Source organism: Hylaeus anthracinus, unplaced genomic scaffold (genome assembly GCF_026225885.1).
Source record: "Hylaeus anthracinus isolate JK02 unplaced genomic scaffold, UHH_iyHylAnth1.0_haploid 3, whole genome shotgun sequence".
Lineage (NCBI taxonomy): Eukaryota > Metazoa > Arthropoda > Insecta > Hymenoptera > Colletidae > Hylaeus > Hylaeus anthracinus.
Window position 1 is genome coordinate 13,951,889 of NW_026535284.1, and position 14,499 is coordinate 13,966,387.

Consider the following 14,499-nt stretch of genomic DNA (forward strand, 5'->3'; position numbering starts at 1 on the left):
GCGTGAGATGTCGGGAGCCCCCCTGCTACGCCATTGCGTGGAATCTGCGTGGTTCTCCAGCGAACGATTACCATCTTCTTTCCCTATTAGTAAATTTTTAGTTGTCACTCAGCGAGTCCGTCCTAAAATTAAGTAGGATATACATATTCTGGGAATTGTAACGATAAGATATCTTAGGCATCTCAGAATATGTTATTCTTCGTCCTGCTACGTCAATGCGCGGAATCTCCATGGAATAACAAAAATACCCTTTCCTCCGAGAAAGGGTTCTTTCCGGATTCCGATGCTCTGGAAAGAATTTTTCGGGTCTCTGACTCTGTTCGAACACATTTTCGACGGGTTACGCCAATGGACGAGGCTTATACTATACAGGACCCATGGAACAGTGAAAAGGATAAGCGTAAGGGGTCTCGGATAGCCCAGTCGCTGAGCTCGCAGGCGATTCGAATAACGCACCAGGTAACCCAAGTGTTGATTCTTTTCGCGGATCATGCATACGATTGTATCCTCGAGTTGTCAAAATTGGTCGACGCCGAAGAAAAGGAGGCCAGATGTTCCGAATGGCAAAAAGAAACGTGTGCGTGTAGGTATTGCGACAAGTAGAAAATTTAATGAATCGGCTTCCGTTCTCTCGCGTGTGAATCGATATCGGAGAGTCGAAGACACAATGTGCAATCATGTATTTCTTTTTCGGACAATAAAGATGTAATTTGAAGGGTGGGTCGAAACGCGAAAAGAAACAAAACGAAAGGAACGAAGCGATTTAATTTTCTGTTTCGCGGACAGCTGCTGGAATTTTACAATGACGTACTTGTAGTGAAAGTTTAAAGTTTCCTTTGCAATAGCTTTTAACCTTCTATATTGACATTGGCATTGACCTTGCGCGAAGAGGTTGCGCTTTCGCTACTACGCGTAAGAATATTCCTCGATGCAATTTAGTCATTTTGGAGATTTATCTGTTCGTGCTTAGACCAAGTGCTATGTAGTCCCAAGGAAGTATCCTAATTCGTGTAAAAGCAGAACGTGTTACAATAGGAAAACACGTGAAAGGAAATCGTTCTATGGAAGGTGATCGTTTAGACACGATTGTAGGAGTGGTTGGAACGATTGGAATTTAAAGTTCCAAATGTTTAGTTGCCATCATTGTTATAGAGTAATACGAGCCGATTATCCTCTAACATATAATAACTTTCGGGGTTAAGTCGATAAGCTGTTCGTCCACCCTAGAACCTCGCAGGATTAATAACATAAAGGCTGGTCTTTAGTTGTGACGAATTTGTAACTAGTTTTGGTGCTAAAATACTTCCTAGAAATATGACGATTGTATTGGACGAAGTATACGACAGAATATTTCTTTTAAAAAGTCGATCTTGATTACATCATTGACATCAGTTTGATAAATAGATGCTCCTGCTTTAGAAATACAAATTGAATATTTATTTTTACAATCGAAAAACCATGGGGTACTTAAAGTTAAATGCCTCGATGTGAACGATCGAAGCGCCATCTGTTCACCGTATAAGGTGCTTGTCTCCTTTTTATATCATGGAGGCATGAATGAAACGCCGCAAAGTGCTTTACGCGAAGCATCGACCAAAAGTGCTGTAGTAAATTCGCGAATATTCAATGTGAGTCGCGAGTTAGTGTTCTGTGTACTATGTATTACTTAGACGTTTCTCTGTTAGTACATTCATCTTTCATATTTTTGTCTGCACACATGTAACCTAACCTAGATTTCGAGAATGGTCGATGTAGGTTAAACGAAAGCGATATGATTATTAGTAACTATTTCTGTCTATGTTTTATAATTATATGTATCAATCCTGAATGATAATCTTTATTTTAATTAAAACGTAACTTTACAATTTATAACGGAAGACATATCGCTCGAATTGCAATATGACGAAATAGTTATTCATTTGAAAACATAGTAAAGATTTCGTTTATGTTAATCGTCTTTTGTTTCTTTGTCATCGTATATTACTGAGATTATCGTGTTCTATTAGAAAAAGTATTTGTAATCTTAAAAACTATTACTTCCTAATTATATTTTACAGTGAAAAATTCTGTAGGTGGAATATTTTTTTTTTGTTTCCAGAGAACTTCCACATTGTTCCAACCTCGAGGTATCACAGGTTTATTTGAAGAAAAACATTCTTCAATCCTTAAGGCAATTATTTGGGGAGGAAGGAACTAAGTATACCATTGATATTCTGAAGTATAATCCAAAGGATCGCAGATTTATTTTACGGTGTCCGGACGATTGTTACATACGTTTAAGAGCTGCCTTAACTCTGGCTGTAAAATACGAAGGAGAATTGTGCACTTATACAATTCATCGTGCCTCGTTTAATTTATTATCATTTACTGCCAATAGTAGAACTTACCAGCATTAAAGAATAAAAAACTAGAAAAATTCATATTTGGAATAAGGTAACTCATTCGTGCCTTTGTTTTAAGGAAAATATCATACATTTTTTGTATGTTTATATCGATCAACTATGTCGCTAACACATAAAGAAGGAAAAGATACTATAATATTCGCATCAAAAGAAGACCATGCGACACCTAGTACAATAGAACTTCCAGAACCAGAACCAAGTCCTGGTCTCTTGTTACCCAATGGAGAGATTAACTGGAACTGTCCTTGTCTGGGTGGTATGGCTACAGGGCCGTGTGGCTTAGAGTTCAGAGAAGCCTTTTCTTGTTTCCACTACTCTACCGCGGAAACGAAAGGTTCCGATTGCTACGAAGCATTTAAAACGATGCAAGTATGCATGACCCAGTATCCTGCGCTATATGGAAGTAAAGATACGAATCTAGATGACATTGACGAAGACATGGAAGACGAAGAACACGAAAAAAATACAAAGGCCAGTAGTGGCACGCACGAACAATTAGAACCAAAGAAGGAAGAAAGAACAGACTCCTCTAGTACTAAAAATAAAGTAGAACGAAGTAACGTTAATTGAATAAGGTTCGTCTTGCCAGTGAACAAGTAATACAATGCAATCCTGTCACAAGGCATCTAGAGAATATTTTTACTGGGACTTAACGAAACAGGATCTCTGTAATCCTTACAAAGAATAGGTTGTATGGAAAAGTATGTTGGAAAAAATAAAGTATTCGTAAATATTGTTATTCCACCATGTATATTCTTAACCTTCTGTGAAATCACCGAAGTCAATGTTCGATGAGAAAGAAATATTTTTCAGAATATCGATTATTTAAGCAAGCCAAATGAATACATTTAATTTTCCTGCTCGTATATTTCGATTAGTTGTATATACCATTTATTGTACGATATATGGTAATCAATAAATACTCTTACGATCTAACAAACATCTTTTTGTACGGTGACGCACAACTTTTTAAGTACCATAATTTTTTTTGCATTTGATTGATACCAGGTTCGGAAGTACTCGTACGTTGTACAACGAGTTAATTGACCCCTCGACCGCTCGATGGCGCTGTGTACGAGGAAGAAGGAGCGAAACTCCCGTGACGTCGCTTCGCGGTTCCCCCTCCATGTTTAACCATTCGGACAGTCGGTCTCTCGTGTATACAACCTCTACACCACGCCGCGGTCGTTTACTACCACTACAAGCTTTACCATCGTCATCGTCATCGCCATCACACCATGAGTTTAGCGTTCGTCGAGCATTTCGTACGGATGATGGAAGGATGTGTTTTCGTTTCGAATCGTTAACAGAACGAGACAAGCCAAAGTGACGTCGCGTACTGTGCGGGTAGCGTACGTTGGTGCATCGATTTCGATAACGCGGTAGAGCACACGAACGAGTACGTGCGAACGAAGTACGGTAGAGACAATAGTGAACGGGAATCATCGCAACGAGTTCCAAGTGAGGTACATGCTGGATACGTTCCTTGGCAGTGACCGAGAGTGTCCCAACAGTGTACCTTCTAATTCGTGTTCTGCAGTTGTGTCCCTTCCCGTCGTGCCATGGAGTCATCGAGAAAAGAGAAGAAACACAAGGAGAAAAGAAGGTGAGTGAATCGTACCCCGAGAATAAGCTCGGCGCATCCGTATGGGTATTACGTCCTATATAGATCGCATTATTATGAGTTTCACTGTTAACCGCATGCGTCTTATCTTATACCGATTCTGTCTTATTTTGTCGTGGCGTAGTTCGTGGTCAAGTGTCTACGACTCCCAATCGACAAATCAAAGAAATAACAAATTGGTCAGTGTCGTGCGCGCGCGCGCGCATGTTGGCCTGCGTATATGCGTGAGTGAGTGCGTGTTTGACGCAATCGCGTTTCCTCCGAGTTGGACGACTCTTTTCGCGTCCTCGTCTCGCTTATGCTCTTTCCGTTTCTCGTCGCAGTCGATGTTTTTTGACTCCCTCTCTTTCGTTGCATGGTCACTTACGGATCCGTAATAATTCAATCTTTTTATTTGCCTCGAGCTACGGTTACATACGCGATGCGCGCACGAAACAAAGAACGACAATACCACGTATGAATTTTGGATGATAGCCTGTGGTAACAATTCTTTTTTACTCAGGTTAGACTGTTTTAAACTTGACATATTTTTTCGAGCCGCCACATTGCTACCCGGTAAAAGCTGCGGCGCCTCGAAACGAGAATCTTTTGGGTGGGGATTCGACGATTTCTCTTTTCCTCCTTTTCAAACGAGCGCCACTCTAATACATACACGCATACAAGGCAGTGACCATACCGTCGTTGCATTCAACACAGATGTCCTCGCGATACCGAGTTCCTTTGGGATAATTCCATTCTAAGGCCAAAGCAGGCCAAAGAGCCAGCTCCGCTTGGTTCGTGCGCCATAGTGTGCCGTGATAAAAAGGAACGAGACGTCTCGCGCTAATCGTACTCTGTACTCGTTGTTTTTCTTTCCTGTGCATTTCACGCGACAATTCCCACTGATTCTAACACGCTTCAAGCGATGTCGTTCCTTAGAATCACGTTGTTGGTAATCGTCGCGTTGAGACCGCGGAACAAGTCGCATAACGCCGCCATAACCTAAAAATTCCTAAAGTTCATCGTCTCCAATCGCGTTTTTCCAACGTTCGGGATTTCCTGCTCGACAGCCTGTGTACGTGCTCCATAGATCATTCTTTGTAGAACGAGAAATAGCCGCGTCGTTTTCTCGGAATCATTGAAATTCAGATAAATCGAGAGCGTTAGTGTCACGCGCACCGCGTATGTTAATTTGTAGCCGTCGCATAATCAAAGACACCACCGAGATAAAGTGTGTTGGTATCATTCGCTACGTAACGAAGCCACATGGTTTTTTTTTATACGTGTACGTAACGTAAAATACGTAATCTAAAATACGCTTAATGTAGGCCATATATATTTTTTGTTCCGATGTCGTCGAAACTCTCGATTAATGGAATTTTAACGATCTAATTAATTTCGATCGTTCCAGGAACGATCCGATTGTTTTGTTCACCCCGTCGAGGAAAGGAATGGTTATCGTATCTCTCGTCTATCGTGACGTTCGCGGGAATAGTATTTATAGCCAGCTGAATGGTATTACGTTAATCTGTAATGGTCGTGTAGCTTGTTCGGATTGGTTCTCGAAAAGAAGGACTCTCTCTGCTTCGGGCTAAACGTGGATGTGTTCGAGGCTTGATACCAGCCACGAAACGAAAAGATCGTTCGGTATGTATGCTGGCCGAATAACGACGTCTCGACCTTCTGGAAACTTTCTTTTCCAAATTGCTCTCGTGTACATTATTAACAGGTTGTTTACGAGCCTTGGAAAACCCTCGAATCGGAATACGTATTTCTCGAGGTGTGCATCAAGGCTAACTTAGACATTCAGGCCGCTGCCACGCACCATGGGGGCGTTTATTAACGTTCAGAATTTAGAACAAGCTCTCCGAACATATTCGCGCGCGAAAGAGAGATCGTACGTTGGAAGTTTGCGGACAAAGTATTATTCCATTTAAGAAAGCTTAGATAAACGACCCGTTGCGTGCGACAAGCGCATACAGATGTCGTTGCGATCAGTTAACAAATGCAATCGCGAGATCCTCGTCGCACGATTCACGCTTAAATCTCGGCTTCGAAACGGTTAACGTCAATGTTGCAAAACCCGTTCCTGTATTAATACAATAATCTGTGTACGCCCGTAGATTAGATAATTTTCAATTTTTACACGATAACGCAATGCCTCATGTTGTACTACACGTTCAGGGACCCTGCGGTCTTTGCAGATTTCCTTCGCATCCGCGTTCGCGCGTATCTGCGTATAGTCATTGCTTCTGGCCTATAAAAACAGTAAGTTCAGGAAATTTTCATCTAAACCGGTTCCGCTTAGTCATTCGTCAGATGGAGTTCCTTGTATCGGAACAATTAAGAACATCTGCGCATATCTGAATAAAGATAAACGTAATATATGGGCGTTGTTCTCGATGGCTCGTTAACTGACGATTAAAATTTCACGATTCGTCTAGGAAATCAATATCTACCGAAGTAACGCGATAGTACGACAGTATCGGGACAATAGAATAATACGTATACAGGAGATTACGTTGTCGATGAGTATTAAATATCGATGCGAAACATCGTGGCGAGATTGTTACATTTTGTTTATCTCGATGATATTTTGGAGGGAAAACGTGACCTCTGTTGCGCAGTAAACATTATATCGGGTCTTTCACCGCGTGTCCTCGGTTCATCGAGATTCGAAGGTTGTTCCTCGCTCTCGTACGCCTCCGTTCCACGCCGTTGTCGCAGGAATTGTTCCAAGGTCGAAGTGTTTGCGCGTTTGAAACATTTATAACCAGTGCCTCGAGCAATTCCGTAAACAATCCACTATAGTTGACTTCGAAGATGGTTCGAGACAAGTTTCGTTTCCGCGTTTACTCGCATTCGATTCATTCTCGTCGATCGAGGAGGCTTCCAATGACTGTGGGCAGCTAAATAAAACGTTACGACAAAATTAAGTAGGATAAGAACAAGTATCTTGGGAAACCCTGGGCGACTCATTGGATCTGAACTCATCCTATAGAGGTCATCTTTCGAACGGACGCTAATTATTTGACTCGAAGGGTCTCAGGCTAGGTCAGAGGTATTAATCTCTCGAGGGATACAGGCATATATGTGCACCTTTACTTTTATATCGAGATTTACCGTTATTTAGGATCGCAATACGTTTTAGAAATAACGAATACACCATATTGATATTTATATTATGTTTCGTCATTCGTGTAATTGTAAGATCGTTAAATGTTACCAAAGTAACGGGCAACCAAAGCAAATCGCTGGATTGGATCTAAAAAAAAGTCCATTTAAAATTCAATTTTCGAGGTGTTGAGGTCCCGTGCTCGAGAAATTTTGTTCCTTTGAATTCCAATTTTATTTTATACCACTTTATTGAATTTCATTGAACCCACGAGCCGTTCCAAAATGGTTTGTTTGTAATAAAATTTCAAAGGAGATTCCTGTACGCAAGTCACGCGAAACTGCACGGAGAGGCAGCCTGCTCGAATGTTAATTATTCTGGCAGCGTTCATCGATTGGCAAAGAGTGACAAAGTAAAAGAGGGACAAGTGGGTCCCGCATGAGCAATGGTATGCATATCTACTCTGTTGTTCCCAGATGCAAACAAACTTCATCGTTGCAACAAATAGTCGCTCAACCTTTATTCTTAAATTTCGTTTACGTTTTTCGTTTTTCGTTACGTTATCGTCTACCATTAATTTTTATTTTTTTTTTTTTTTTGTTTGTTGATTTATATAACAGTCCATTTTATAAGGTAAAATTAACACGGTCACCGATGCTTATAAAATGCTATGGAGTTATGTAGATTAGCTTCGATAGCCTCGAGGTCGTCGTGTAATCGTGAAGTCCTTTGTAAATGAAAGTAAGGCTAAACGTAGTTCTTTAATTCGTTATGGTGGCAGGAAATAGAATTGTTTTGAACAGTCCGCGAGAATGTACAAAGTATTGGCTCAGATACGGCTGAATTCCTTTTGCTCCTGTTTTAGAATGTTTTACCACGAATACCCCAAGAGAAGAATTCTAGTGTACTCAATATAAAACCATAACATTATAATTAATATTATTTGTTCGAGACACAGGAGTTCTTCATAAAAATATAATTTCAGTAAAATTGATAAATTCTAGAATGCGTTACAATTTGTTTTTTTTTTTTTTTTTAATACTTCCGTCCTCAAAAACATATAAAATCAAAGAATAAATATGGAGCTCCCGCAGCCATATCGCTTTCAGATAATCTGACGCTTTCCTTCGTGTGCGATGGTCGCGCGTGCACACGTATTAGCGAACGTACAACTTTGTCTGAGACTTTTATATATCTACAAATATCTTAATAAACATTCGGTTGCGTTATATACAGGGCGGGGCGCTTGGGACGTGACCACTGAACAGTTTGAAAAGGATTAGAGCTATCTGAAAGTGCGCTAGACAAAAAAATGTACAGTTACACGTGCGAATACACTCGGCGCACAGAAAGGGAAGCGTCGGTTTATCTGGAAGAGATATGGCAGACTCCATAACTCGGGACAATAGATTTTTCGAGATTATAAAATTTTGTAGAAAACATTGTAGAATGTATCAGAATGTAGCGTAGCTTGAATGAAGTCATATTTTGATAATGGCCTTTTGTCTCGAACAAAGACTGTGTTAATCATACCGATATGGTTGAATTTATACTAACAGATTGTGACGTTAAGAGATAGACATCCTTCGGCCAGGAAAATTCATAGCAAGCATCCTGTTGATGCTACAATTTTTCTATCTAAATCCACGGCTGGATAGTCGGTCACGACTCGATTAGAAGATCTCCTAAAAAAACGTTCCACGCGCGCAGAGATTCGTGTGGAAAGGAACGCCGTAAGGTTTTCCAATTGGATTTCGTTGTTGGCGATCACGAAGGTAGGGTGACCAGGTCTAAAAGCTTAAATCTGATTCGTTTGGTACTCGAGAGCGTGAAAAACTAGGTGTATCGGGCGATACGTAATATCCTTATCACATCCGAAGATAGCCATCGTACCGAGTGCGCCAGACGAAAAATACTTTGGCTCGCCGAGTTCAGTATCGCGTTGCCCGTCGCGTCGAGCTTCCATCGTCATCGAAACGGCCCGAGTCAACCCGTTGAGCACGTTTAGAAACCATGAGGTCCTTCCGTGAGAGTCTCTTCAAGGAATACATCACCGTCGCGAGGGAACTGTCTCGGTGATCGCACTCGAGGATCCGCTCGGACAATCTGCGATACGTGGAACAGTTGCACGATCGGTTTGACAACAAGGCGAGATAACGCGTCGATCTTTGAAGCGCGAGAGGGAACAGGAGGGAGGTTATTGTAGCTAGTGTAATCTCAGAAATAGACTCTATCCCAAAAAGAGGAAAGGAAGAATCCTACGGCCTTAAAAAGAAAAGAATCTACTAGCTAGAGCGAACCTAGGAGTGGCGAGAGTTTTTTCAGTCCAACCAAAAGGAAAAGGAAGGCTCCTCGACCTAGAATCGGTCCAAAGTTGTGTTCGTTCCAGCGAGTAACGGGAGAGCGTTTAGAGAGTAGAAGATCTCTGGAGAACGGTCCAGAGGAAGGAGGTTTGAGGAACGATGATCGTGCCACGTGTGCAGCCGATCGATAGGCAGCTCGATGACGTAGGTCGTTGCTCCGATTGGATCGGTAAACGGTCGGGGTACGCGGACATCCACGAAAATGTCGCTTGGACATACTGTCGCTTCGCCTCTCAGCAGAGCGTAGATAACGATGCATTAGAGGGATCTTTCGTGGATCAAGCCGAGGCCGACTTCCAGCCCAACCCGGGCTTTTACGATGCTTCGTTCGGTTGCGATCGGTCGCAGTCGCTTCCCTCCGTCTGTATCGATGAATTGCCTTCCTTCTGCAATCAGTTTCGTGATTGCGCTGTGAACTCGGACCCGACTGCCCCTCGGAACTGCCAGCAGGGCCCCATAGACGTGGAGGACCTGGCTCTCTACTTCGAGTCGGATAAATCCCAGACGAACACTTTCTCGCGAGGATCCAATAATCCTCACTTCCGTCGACCAAAGACGAAACGTGCCTATTATCCCAAACATCCGCCAGCTTTCCCGACGACCCGCGTCCTTCGAGGAAACGATTTCGCTGGCGACTGGCTCGATCCACAGCTCTGCGACGGATGCGAGCGGAGCTTCGACTTCTGCAACGAGGAACGGTGGCTCCAGTGTCCCGCGAGCGATCGTTGCCCTCTTTGGGAGCCCGGGTACTCGTACGACCCGAATGTCCTGCCTCCCTGCGCTTACGAGGACCTGCGAAACGAGTACTGGCAGCACGAGGGCGAACAGTTGCTCGAGGATTACCTGTAAGTGTGGGGAGCTGATTGGAATAGGGATCGGGGGGTCTTTTCAGATTGCTTCGAGGACCAAGGCTGAGTCGGACCTAGCGTTAATGCTTCGTCAGCTTGGTCCTTTGTCTAGGAGAGCCTCGATGGGGAAGGGTTCCGAGGTGTAAGAGGTATTTTTGTCTAGAATCACAATTTTCAGGTGTTTTAGATTTTGTTAGCGCTTTATCTACCGGGCTATTTAGAAACAGACTTTAATTCAAAAAAGAATTTTCTACAGTAGCGTACGCCGAGCTAGGCTGACAATAATTCCACCATACTGTTACTGGGTACATCGAAAGTATGTTTCCAAATACTGAACATCGTTCGTAGACAACCATCGACGCAGTAAATGAATTCGAATAGCTAAATACTGCAATTAAAAAGCGTAAAAATAGGCTCCCGGTAAATAAAGTGTCGAGTTCTTAACCGTTCGAGCGCCACGGGCATCTCTTATTTCCCGATCGAAAATTGCCCAACGGAGCAATAGCGCTTGTAGCACGGCGAGCGATTGTCTGCTGTGATATCCGCTTCGTCGGCCCAGAAAAGCTGGCGCTTTTAGGAAGGGACAGAAGAACTTGGTATTTCTCCGGTCTTCACTTTTGAGGAACTTTTTTCTTGGAGTATCGTATGCTTAGTTAGGCATTCGTACTTTGAGGATGTATTTAATTGACTTTTTTTTATGAAGATGATCGATGTTAAAGGTAGTTTAAACGATTTCGCAAAGGCCACTTTAGTGGTAAGTATTGGAAATTAAAAAGTAGGAAGCATCTTTGAGTATCTAGTTCAAACTTGGAATATTAACACTCTTGAACTGTTGTTACCATTTCTTCTTTCAAACAAAATAATGTCCTTTGGTAAACACGAAATCTATCACACGTGTAAACATTGCAACGACGTAAAGAGCGATCTTCTCGAAAGTATGACCAACGTTTGAATAATACTTTTATCGGTATCTTCTGGTTGGGTGATGTTCGTCGTAGCGTGTTAGCTATCTTCATTGTTTCAGAGCCCTAACTAGATTGCGTTAACTCCCTTTGTTCTTGTATCGACAGTAATACTTATTGAAAACCGAACGTAGTACTTGAATATTCAAAACAACTACGGTTTTCCCCGATTGCCTAAATATTGAGAGAGCGATAATGTGCGCCTCGTGCGCCAACTTTCTTCCCCGAGAATTTTGCCGAACGTGACTCACTGTTTGAACGTTCCAATTAGGACAGCGGAAAGCAGATGCCTAATTTCTTTTTTGTTTCGACAACTTTCCTCCTTCGAGTCGATTACCTCCTTCGTGTCCACTTTATTTTTACGCGATAATCTTTGGTTCTTTTTGAAAGCACCGTGACGCAAATCGCTCTCATTAATTTACCCTATCGCTCCGAATGGACGATTGTGTGTATAAAGAAGTATTGTTACATTAGTCAGCGGAAAAAAGACGGCGTTCCACATTTTTGTAGTCAGATATATTTCACGAGTACAATCTCACAGTTGGGGAACCGTTAAGAAAATATCGTTAAAAGAGTCCAATTTTCGTCGACCAAATCTAGGCCCAAAAACTCGATAACAAATAGTGAAATAATCAAAGAAATGATCGAGAGTACTGGATGATCCATCAGGGAAAAGCTTTGGCTGATAATCCAAAGGACCTGAGTTCGAATCCCCATGACTCATATTTCGTATTTTATTTATCACAAAATTTACAATACGAATGAACTCTTCTTGAATTAATCCAGATGCATCGCACAAAAGAATACCTTGCTGTAAACATTATTCAAATAATAAACATCGATGGGAGCAACGAGGAAAATTTCGAGCGTAGCTCGAAGCAATCTCCGTGGAAAAGGAAAAGACCACGGTTCGAAGTTCGGTTTCATGGTGGAGATAAAGACCGGTTCGAGATTGTCGGAGACGTGACGAGTCGCGAACGATGGTAAATCTCTCACCTAAGACTCGATATTTACGTCGCTTTATCTCGATGTCCATCTCGTGGGTTTCGTTTGCTGTTGCAATCTACGCTCGGCCACGAACGCCCGACGCGAATCGCGATGACGAAACCGAGGATTGGAAACGTTACAATTTTGTAATCTCCGTTGATTCCTTGGTCGTGATTTTGTTGTCTACAGAAACGTGATCGTTGATCGATAGTCCAGACGATTTTTTGGAGAGGTTTACGTAACGATAACGAGCAAAAACAAAATATTCGATCAGGTGGTACCTCTATCGTCTGAGAAGCTCCCAAAATATTTCGTCATGGAAAAAAGTCTACGAGGCACACAAAAGAAATAGATTGTCTTTACCAATCTTAAATCACCGCGTGTATTGGAAAAGAGAAATCGTTAGGCGTTCGATTGGTAGCTTTCGCAATGTCGATTAGGTAGCTATACAAATATTTTTGTGTCCTCTCCAAAACAACTGAAACTCTTCAATCCTTATCTTTCGGCCATCCCTACATTTAAGACCGTTTCACCGAGGCAATTTGATCGATGGGACCCCCGTATTGTTTATGTTGCAGGAGTAACGAGAAACGAAAGGAAAAATCTCGGGACGCCGCGCGATGTCGTCGAAGCAAAGAGACGGATATTTTCACCGAGCTCGCCGCCGCGCTTCCGGTTCCACCTGACCAGGCAGCTCACCTGGACAAGGCCAGTGTTATGAGGCTCGCGATCGCGTACCTCAAAGTACGTTCAGTGGCCGATACCAGTAAGTGCTTGTTCTTATTACGAAATCATTCTCATTCCCAATAAATTCCACGCACAGCTAGACAAATTTTTATTTAAAAACTGGGCCACGAATGGAAGCTCTACGATTTTCTCTTATCGTTGAGAAGTTGTTTACGTAGGAGAGTAATGATGATCGGAGTAAACATAGTTGCAATCTTGAGTTATTAATAGTATTCAGTAAATAATAATAATATAGTAAGAGAGATCTAGTAGGAACTGGCGATGATATACAAAACGGAGAAATAAACCACACAAAGGAACGTTTCGTAATCGATACCTGGGTTGTTTCAGTGCCACCACCAGTGACCAAATCGGAGACGTCCAGTGAAATGGACGACTTGTTCTCCAAAGCCTTGAATGGATTTATGCTGGTGCTTTCGAGTGACGGGAACATGGTCTATCTCTCGGAGAACGTCAGCGATTATCTTGGCGTTTCTCAGGTAGGTTTCAATCTCAGAAGATATTCTAGATATTCTACATGAATTCTCCACGAATCTCTACATGGATTCTCTCTTTGCGTGTTTCAGATGGACATGATGGGTCAAAGCGTGTACGAGTACAGTCATCCCTGCGATCACGATGAGCTGCGGGAATGTCTCTCCTCCAAGCCAACCGAGGATAATGATAAACGAGCTTGTAGCTTCTTCCTGAGGCTCAAGTGCACTCTGACCAACAAAGGAAGGAAGGTCAACTTAAAGAGCGCTACGTACAAGGTTAGCCTGTTTTCTCCAGAAGCTTCGTAATCTCAATTGGTCTCGAATCGTCTAATTATGCAATGTTTTTCTGTGTCAGGTGATCCACTGTATCGGCAGAGTGACGTACGTTCGCACTCCTGTGTCAAGTTCCATGGAAAGCGACGACGAGGAGCGCAAGAGCGAAGACGAGGCCGAAGAGGCCGACACGGGTGCTTCCTTGGTGCTCGTAGGGTGCCCCATACCGCATCCTAGCAATATTGAGGTACCCTTGGGACGACAAACTTTTCTTTCGAAGCACAGCCTCAGCATGAAGTTCACCTATGCCGATGAAAAGTAAGTATTCTACATGTACACCCCAGTTTTCAACTCGCTGAATATATGGCACGTGCATTTTAGAAGCGACGTAACCGTAAAAGATTGATCCATTGACTTGCGATCATTCCATCGCGTTCCTTACGTTAATTGATAAAATCGAGTTTGATTACATCGAGGACGCCATAAATCCTAACGACTATCGTTTATTACATCCACTTGTCTGTTTTGTTTTCAAGGCTGGCCGAGTATCTCGGCTGGAACAGCGAGGAGCTCATGGGACAGTCAGTTTTCGAGTTTTATCACGCCCTCGACAACCTGGCCTTGGACAAGTCTTTTAAATCACGTGAGTAGAAGTCAATTGCCAGTCATTTAAATAAATGCGATCACTGGGCAACCCACTCGCTAATTTGCGAACCGCGCGCG

At 42.5% G+C, this 14,499-nt stretch overlaps 2 protein-coding genes across 5 annotated transcripts; both read left to right on the forward strand.

Moving 5' to 3' along the window:
• The first annotated feature begins 1,479 nt into the window (after positions 1 to 1,479).
• Positions 1,480 to 3,141, forward strand: LOC128893839 (mitochondrial intermembrane space import and assembly protein 40-B). 3 transcript variants are annotated; one of them, XM_054155101.1, is made up of 2 exons: positions 1,480 to 1,628; positions 2,099 to 3,141. In XM_054155101.1, the coding sequence occupies exon 2, from the start codon at positions 2,502 to 2,504 to the stop codon at positions 2,970 to 2,972; it is 471 nt and encodes a 156-aa protein (XP_054011076.1). In that variant the 5' UTR covers positions 1,480 to 1,628; positions 2,099 to 2,501; the 3' UTR covers positions 2,973 to 3,141. The 3 variants fall into 3 exon arrangements, with proteins under 3 accessions (XP_054011076.1, XP_054011077.1, XP_054011079.1); XM_054155102.1 differs by having other exon boundaries at positions 1,526 to 1,680; XM_054155104.1 differs by lacking the exon at positions 1,480 to 1,628 and adding an exon at positions 1,735 to 1,751.
• A 146-nt stretch (positions 3,142 to 3,287) lies between these two features.
• Positions 3,288 to 14,433, forward strand: LOC128893829 (hypoxia-inducible factor 1-alpha). 2 transcript variants are annotated; one of them, XM_054155085.1, is made up of 6 exons: positions 3,288 to 4,008; positions 12,859 to 13,046; positions 13,358 to 13,506; positions 13,594 to 13,779; positions 13,859 to 14,094; positions 14,313 to 14,433. In XM_054155085.1, exons 1-6 carry the CDS (start codon positions 3,965 to 3,967, stop codon positions 14,425 to 14,427), a joined length of 918 nt encoding a protein of 305 aa, XP_054011060.1. In that variant the 5' UTR covers positions 3,288 to 3,964; the 3' UTR covers positions 14,428 to 14,433. The 2 variants fall into 2 exon arrangements, with proteins under 2 accessions (XP_054011060.1, XP_054011059.1); XM_054155084.1 differs by lacking the exon at positions 3,288 to 4,008 and adding an exon at positions 8,677 to 10,328.
• Positions 14,434 to 14,499: the final 66 nt, after the last annotated feature.

Bases quoted from the DNA above. Each gene is read 5' to 3' on its own strand.
- LOC128893839 (XM_054155101.1), top strand. From the start codon at position 2,502: ATGTCGCTAACACATAAAGAAGGAAAAGATACTATAATATTCGCATCA.
- LOC128893829 (XM_054155084.1), top strand. From the start codon at position 9,583: ATGATCGTGCCACGTGTGCAGCCGATCGATAGGCAGCTCGATGACGTA. The intron at 13,047-13,357 runs GTAAGTGCTTGT...GGGTTGTTTCAG, and splicing joins ACGTTCAGTGGCCGATACCA to TGCCACCACCAGTGACCAAA. The intron at 13,507-13,593 runs GTAGGTTTCAAT...TGCGTGTTTCAG, and splicing joins ATTATCTTGGCGTTTCTCAG to ATGGACATGATGGGTCAAAG.